Below are 8,007 nucleotides of genomic sequence, written 5' to 3'. Positions count from 1 at the left end.
CCGGTTCCAGGCCGACGTATGTCAACGGCCGGGAATTGATTAGGTCTTCAGCCTCTGCAATCGTCGTCAGCAACACTTCGTCGGTTATTGTTCTCCCGTCGTTTAGCACGGTTAATGCTGCTATCAGGGAGCGGACCAATCGCTCCCAGACACCACCCATGTGAGGTGCGCTGGGGGGGTTGAAGTTCCAGCGGGTTCTGGAATCCGTGAATTCGTCCTCACATTCTTCTCCGATTTGCTTCACAATCGCCTTGCTTGCAGCTTGAAAGTTCGTGCCGTTGTCGGAGTAGAATTCCAACGGTTTTCCTCGGCGGCACACGAACCTTCGAATGGCCATCAAGCACGCTTGAGTCGTCAGGCTGTGAGCGACTTCAAGGTGGACAGCTCTCGTAGTCATGCAGGTAAACAAACAGATGTACCGCTTCTCCGATCTTAGACCGACTGTAACTGTGACTGGGCCGCAGAAGTCCACGCCGGTGTGGCTGAACGGTGGTAGTCCCGGCGTGACGCGCCATTCTCGGTGTCCTCGCTCGGCATTTCTTCACCTTGCACCACATGCAAGACTTCCCGATCCGCTTCAACTCTGCTCGCAGGTTCTGAATGCTGAATCTTTGCCGGACTTCGTTGACGGCAGACTCCACGTTTCCATGTGCTACTCGGTGATGGTAGTATTCTAGCAGCTTGTCAGTCACCAGATGCTGTTTCGGTAGAATTATTGGGAATCGAAGCTCGAACGGCAGCGACGAACCTTGCGCTGCTCTACCTTCCATTCGCAGTACGTCCTCAGTGTCTAGGAACGGACTCAGGTTGTGCAAACTGCTACTCTTCTCTAATTGCTGCTGCTGCTGTAACGGTAGCTGCCGGTTCTTTTTGATCGTCCTGATTTCGTCGCCAAAACAATCGGCCTGGGCTGACCGCCAGAGGTACGCCTCCGCCTTCTGGTACTCTTCACGTTTCAACGGTACCGTCGTCGATCGTACAGTTTTTATAACCGCCTTCTTCACCGCTTCTGTAGTTGGAACTGCTTCGATCTTGAATCCATCTTTTTTCCTTCGACAGTTCGACGCGAACCGATAGACGCATGCCACCGTCCGCACTAATACCCTCCACTTAGAAAATCGTTGCAGATCTACTATCGACATGGTGATGGCGATATCGTGGAACTGGACACACGCTCGAACCTCCTCGGCAACGTTTGGTGCGATGCTGTCCTGCTTCGGCCAACAATCCTCCGGCTGGTAAAGGAATCCAGAGCCGCGGAACCACGCAGCATCGGAATGCATGCTGTGCGCCTTCTCCCACTTCGTTAACGCGTCGGCCGCATTGCACTTAGTCGGCACCCAACGCCATTTCGCTATTTTCGTTAAGCTGTGTATCTCTCCGATCCGGAACGCCACGAACTGTTTATAACGACGGTGGTCGGAGTGGATCCACGAGAGTACGGTCTTCGAATCGGACCACATGAAACGACGCTTGACTTCTAAAGTAAGAATCTCGCCGACGGAATTGGCAAGCCTCGCTCCTAGCGTTGCTGCTTGCAACTCCAAACGGGGAATGGACATGTGTTGCAACGGTGCTACCTTCGACCTTGACATTACTAGCGAGCATATCGGTCCCTCGTCTGTTTCAATTCGGATGTACGTTGCTGCTCCGTACGCGTCCTGGCTTGCGTCCACAAATGTGTGTAGCTGAAGACTGGCGTAGTCCAAAGAACGTCCACCGCAGAAATAGTAACGAGGAATTCGCACTTCCTCGACTTCTGGAAGCCTCCTGATCCACTGGTACCACTTCTCTGCCTCTTCATCGCCGATCTGCTGATCCCATTCGCATCCGCTTCGCCAGAGATCCTGAATCAGCAGCTTCCCGTAGAACGTAAACACGGAGAGTAATCCCAACGGGTCGAAGAAGCTCATCACGATCCTTTTTGTCGGCAGCTGCTCGCCGGACAGGAAAGGCACCAGGTCTTCCCTGAGCTTGGTCGAAAAGGAAAATTCGTCGTTTGCTGGGCTCCACACGATCCCCAACACCCGCTCGGAGCCGGACTCCTTATCCTCACCGAAACGCACGCACTGATTTTCCTTACGTTCTCCCATGGCCTCCAGAAACTCTCTGGAATTGGAAACCCAGTTTCGCAACTCAAAACCACCCTTGGAATGGACGTATCTCACATCCTTCGCAAGTGCCACTGCTTCTTCAATTGTATCTGAACTGTCGAAATAGTCGTCGACGTAGTGATTTTCGACGATGGCTTTCGCCGCCGCCGGGAATTGCCCTGCAAATTCTCTTGCATTCCAGTTCTTCACGTATTGGGCTGAACACGGTGAACTCGTAGACCCAAACGTCGCTACGTCCATCACGTACACTTCCGGTTTCGCTGATGGATCATTCCGGAACAAAAATCTCTGCGCTCGTTTGTCTTCTTCTCGGATCCGTAGCTGGTGGTACATCTCCTTTATGTCCGCCCCGAATCCGACTTCTCGTTCACGAAACTTGCAAATTACCGCCGGCAAGGCGGTCAGCATATCCGGCCCCTTCAGCAGCTTCGAGTTCAAAGATACTCCTCTCACTTCTGCTCTTGCGTCCCACACTAGACGAAACTTCTGCTTTCTCGGATTGTAGACGATATTCAGTGGCACGTACCACACTTTGCTGCAACCTAGCGCTTCTAGCTCGGACGACGTTGCCTTGTGTGCGTACCCCTTGACTAGATAGTCGGCGATCATGGTCCTCACCTTGGCGTACAGTTCGGGATCTTTCCTGAGACGATTCTCCAGGCCAATCAGCCGCTTAACGGCCATGATGTAGCTATCTGGGAACTCGGAGCAGTCGTTTTTCCACAGCAGTCCCGTTTCGAAGCGATCTCCTATTCTTTTTGTCGTCTTCCTCAGAATCTCTTTTGCTCTTCTGTCTTCTTCTGACTCGGGAAGCAAGGCCACAGAAATACCGGATTCTTCCAGAGCGTACTGACTCTTCAGCAGGTCGTGCAGCTCCTGGTTGGTTACCGAGCTACAAGCGTGATGCCCGACGATTCCACCTTCCGTGGCATTCGCGCCAGTTGGTCCGTAGACAGTCCATCCCAGTTTTGACCTGACTGCTATAGGTTCTTCCGGCCGGCCTATTCTAGACTCAATCGGAGCGTAAAGATGGATATCCTTCAGCCCGATCAGAATCTGTGGCGTTGTTTGGGGAACATCTGCGATCGGCAGATCTTGAAGGTGGCTGTATTGCTTCACCACTTCCGACACAGCTAGTGAATGCTGCGGAAGCTTGAGACTCTCCACCGTGTGGGCACTCTTGATGAAGAAACGTTGCGCTGATCCTCGAGCGGAAATGAGCATGTTTACACACTGCGAGTCCTTCTCGACTCGTGAGACTCCAGCGGTCCACGTCACTCGTAGTGGCTGCGTTACACCACGAATTCTCAGTCGGTCGATCAGCGTGTTCTCCACCAGCGTATAGGAAGAACCTTCGTCCAGGAAGGCAAAGGTATTCACCGAGTAGATTCCGCTGTGCAGGGTGACAGGCATCATACGGAAAATAACGGATGGCTTTGGTTGAATAGCGTGGATATTGCAGTTCGAGCCAGCCACTGATCTCGGTGGATGCAGAAGTGGATTGTGGCGCTCCTTGCACCCGCCGATGTTGCAACGAAAATTCAACTTGCAGCTGACAGTACCGTGCTCGTTCAGACACAGCTGGCATAGCTTCCATCTGCGAACCGCTTCCCATCGCTCACTGTAGTGGAGTCTACGGAACCTCTCGCAGTTACGGATCCGGTGATCTACTCTTCCACAGATCCTACACGGCCTTCTCTCCTTCGCAGGCGGACTCGAACTTATACTCTCCGCCGCGTCATGGGCGTGAATGTACCCTTCGCTTGCTCTGCTTCTCGGGTTCACCTTCTTTGAACCGACCTCTCCGGACCGGGATGCTTCTCCGTAGGCAGCCACTTCACTTGCATCCTTCACTATACGTGACAGGAAATTTGACAACGTCCGCAGCGTCACCACCTTGCTCTTCCTTCGGTATCGTACCCATTCCAGCTGCGTCCCTGCTGGTAGCTTCTCTATCAGCTCTTGAATAAGCATGGGGTTCACCAGATGCGAAGTTAACCCTGTAGCTTCTAGATGGTCAGATAGCTGCTGCACCACCACGCCGAAGCCAATGAAACTCGCCAATCGATCTGCTTTTGGAGGCGCTGCATTGCGCACTTTCGCAAGCAGCATGTTCAACAGTCGCTCAGGTCGCCCATACAGCATCTGCAGCGTCTCTATTATTTTTGGGACTGACTTTGGTAGAAGCAACCTGCTCCTGACCGCTTCCAGCGCCTCACCTTTCAGGCATTCCTGTAACCGGGCCAAATTTTCTACGTCAGAAAAAACGCACGCTTTCGTCGACGTCTCGTAGCTACTGACGAACATCGGCCATTCTTCCAACTTGCCAGAAAAAGTTGGCAACTTCCTGGACAGGAACTGCCGAGCGGACATCTGCGCCCTCGTTGGTTCTTGCTGCCGACTTTGTCGACCTTGTCTGATTCCTCTTTGCTTCTGACGTGACCTCTCTTACCTTTTCTCTTCTTCGGAACTCTCCGAACTTTCCTCCTCCGTACAATCTTCTTCCTCCTCCGGAGAGCTCTCTTCCTCCTCGGAGGGACGTCCTCCTTCCTCTTGGCGGACTCTTCGTCCTCTACTTCTTCGGAACTCGTTTCAGATTCCGACTCTTCTTCCGCTATCTGCCACTTGTTGCTACGCTTCACCTTTTCCGGTTTGGGAACCCCTGGGCGTCCGACAGGCGTCGAATTTCCATCGCGCCCAATCAGAAAACTCTCCGGAAAAGTTGATGGATCTCCAACCGACTTTGGTGCGAGTTGCTGAGCAACTGTCGGCGTCGAGTGTTTGCGGTAGGCTCCTCTCGGATCGTTGAATTTCGCAATCGCTGCATCCGCTTTTCTGGGCTTTTTGTTCCCCGACTTTTTCTTCTCGAGGTTTTTCCCCAGCTTCGAATGCTCCAATTCCGCAATCTTCCTTGTGCCGCTTTTCGAGACACCACCGACAGCTCCCTTTGACTCCTTTTTTCCAGTGTCCGTTTCCGTTCTCCGCTTTAGCTTCAACTGCTGCAGCTTCTCTTCCATCTCCGTCCGCATTTCGTCCAGTTTCCGCTGGTGGGCTTCTTCTTCGGCAATCTTCTTCTCCATTTGTGCCTTCTCGAACTCCAGTTCCATGTCCTGTTTTTCTTTTTCCAGCTGCTGGCGCATCTCAAACAGTTCCTGTTGGACCTCCAGGCGCTTCCGATGCAAAATCTTCTCTCTTTCCAGTTCCCGCTTCTGCTTCTTCTTCTCCTTTTCGAGCTTCTTAAACTCCTCTTGCAGCTCGGACGAACCGGAATCATCACTTCCACCTCCACTGCACTTTTGACAGCACCAGGAAATGTCCTTTACTTCTGCTGTGACGCCAACACAGCCGAAATGGTACCACTGCTGGCAGTGGTCACAAAAAACCATTTGGGACTCTGCATCATCCGGACGATCACAAGCCACGCAACTAAAACCTGTTTTATCAGGACTTTACATATTGGGTTTTGTTCGGAACGTCATTAAATTTTCAAGTTTGTTCCTTTTAGACCACCCTAATAAAACCAATTTCCAGAGCAGTGCTTAGTTTGTGCAGCAGCTTGAAACTATATTTATTAATTCAACAACGAAAAAGATATACGAGTTTCACTATAATTTTCCTTTTCTTTTCAGGTATTTCTAATATTATTACTCACATTTAATGGTTTTACAATAATTCTCTTTCTTCCCTACAGGTACGAAGGCTCACGGTCAGACCAACAGCGGCTTCCAATATCTTAAATAAAACTTTCTTGTATCTAGTGCTTTACGAATTCAACTATAATTCACCCTCACCTTTGATATGATACGGCTGTAATAAATTTAATAGGCACACAAAACTGCGGTTTCAATTTACTATTTACTACTACAAACTACTTCAAATTTCTTCACTACCTATTTTGTCAATGTCCTCTTTGTTTATGTTTTTACTCACAGTTTTTTACCTTTTTTCTCCCTCTCACGCCAACATACTCACTGACAATTATGCTCGCTATCATTTCGCCTCGACAACATCGTTTGAAGCGAACGGATGCACCATGCGCCGGGTGCGCACAACTCAGGGTTTCTCGATGCCGGGTGGTAGCGGTGCCAACAATATAATTTATTATTTATCATCAGACTAAGGCCGGAGTGGCCTGTGCTGCACATAAAAGACTTCTCCATTCAGCTCGGTTCAAGGCTGCACTTCGCCAACCACGCAGTCTGCGGAGGGTCCGCAAGTCGTCCTCCACCTGATCGATCCACCTTGCCCGCTGTGCACCTCGCCTTCTTGTTCCCGTCGGATCGTTGTCGAGAACCATTTTCACCGGATTACTGTCCGACATTCTGGCTACGTGCCCGGCCCACCGCAGTCTTCCGATTTTTGCGGTGTGAACGATGGATGGTTCTCCCAACAGCTGATGCAACTCGTGGTTCATTCGCCTCCTCCACGTACCGTCCGCCATCTGCACCCCACCATAGATGGTACGCAACACTTTCCTTTCGAAAACTCCCAGTGCGCGTTGGTCCTCCACGAGCATCGTCCAGGTCTCGTGTCCGTAGAGAACTACCGGTCTTATAAGCGTTTTGTAGATAGTCAGTTTGGTACGGCGGCGAACTCTATTCGATCGGAGCGTCTTGCGGAGTCCAAAGTACGTACGATTTCCAGCCACTATGCGTCTCCGAATTTCTCTGCTGGTATCGTTATCGGCGGTCACCAGTGAGCCCAAGTACACGAATTCTTCAACCACCTCGATTTCGTCACCACCGATAGAAACTCGTGGTGGGTGGTTCACATTGACCTCTCTTGAGCCTCTTCCTATCATGTACTTCGTCTTCGACGTGTTGATGTCTAGTCCAATCCGTTTAGCTTCGCTTTTCAGTCTGATGTAGGCTTCCTCCATCCTCTCAAAGTTACGTGCCATGATATCAATGTCGTCGGCGAAGCCAAATAACTGGACGGACTTCGTGAAAATCGTACCACTCGTGTCAATCCCTGCCCTTCGTATTACTCCCTCCAAAGCGATGTTGAATAGCAGACACGAAAGACCATCACCTTGCCGTAACCCTCTACGGGTTTCGAAGGGACTCGAGAATGCCCCTGAAACTCGAACTACGCACATCACCCGATCCATCGTCGCCTTGATCAACCGTATCAGTTTATCCGGAAATCCGTTTTCGTGCATTAGCTGCCATAGCTGGTCCCGATCGATTGTATCATATGCGGCTTTGAAGTCGATAAATAGATGATGTGTGGGCACGTTGTATTCGCGGCATTTCTGCAATACCTGACGTATGGCGAACACCTGGTCTGTGGTAGAGCGTTCACCCATAAATCCCGCCTGGTACTGCCCCACGAACTCTCTTGCAATTGGTGTTAGTCGACGGCATAAAATTTGGGAGAGTACCTTGTAGGCGGCGTTCAGCAATGTGATTGCGCGGTAGTTGCTACAATCCAGCTTATCGCCCTTTTGTAGATGGGACACACGACACCTTCCATCCACTCCTGCGGCAGAACCTCATCCTCCCAAACCTTGGTAATCACCCAGTGCAGCGCTCTAGCCAGTGCTTCACCACCGTGTTTAAACAGCTCTCCTGGTAGTTGGTCAACTCCAGGGGCTTTGTTGTTTTCAGCCGGCCGATCTCCTCCTGGATTTCCTGGAGATTCGGAGCCGGAAGTCGCATGTCCTGCGCGCGTGCTCCTAGGTTCATTACCATACCGCCACCGTTGTCTGCCATATCGCCATTCAGGTGCTCTTCGTAGTGCTGCCGCCACCTTTGGATCACCTCACGCTCGTTCGTAAGAAGGTTCCCGTTTATGTCCTTACACATATCGGGCTGTGGCACGTGGCCCTTACGTGAACGGTTCAACTTCTCATAAAACTTTCGTGCGTTATTAGCGCGGTACAGTTCCTCCG

At 51.2% G+C, this 8,007-nt stretch overlaps 1 protein-coding gene across 1 annotated transcript; it reads right to left on the bottom strand.

The window, feature by feature from the left end:
• Positions 1 to 371: 371 nt before the first annotated feature.
• Positions 372 to 5,500, bottom strand: LOC134209834 (uncharacterized). The gene is made up of 2 exons (XM_062685858.1): positions 4,567 to 5,500; positions 372 to 4,366 (listed from the first exon to the last, which is right to left on the bottom strand). The coding sequence occupies exons 1-2, from the start codon at positions 5,498 to 5,500 to the stop codon at positions 372 to 374; spliced, it is 4,929 nt and encodes a 1,642-aa protein (XP_062541842.1).
• Between the last annotated feature and the right edge of the window lie 2,507 nt (positions 5,501 to 8,007).

Source organism: Armigeres subalbatus, chromosome 2, assembly GCF_024139115.2.
Source record: "Armigeres subalbatus isolate Guangzhou_Male chromosome 2, GZ_Asu_2, whole genome shotgun sequence".
In the NCBI taxonomy this organism is placed as follows: Eukaryota; Metazoa; Arthropoda; class Insecta; order Diptera; family Culicidae; genus Armigeres; species Armigeres subalbatus.
The sequence above is the reverse complement of the archived record's forward strand: the minus strand, read 5'-3'. Positions and strand labels throughout refer to the sequence as shown.

Bases quoted from the DNA above. Each gene is read 5' to 3' on its own strand.
- LOC134209834 (XM_062685858.1), bottom strand. From the start codon at position 5,500: ATGGTTTTTTGTGACCACTGCCAGCAGTGGTACCATTTCGGCTGTGTT. The intron at 4,367-4,566 runs GTAAGAGAGGTC...TTTCTGACGTAG, and splicing joins AGTTCCGAAGAAGAGAAAAG to AAAATTTGGCCCGGTTACAG.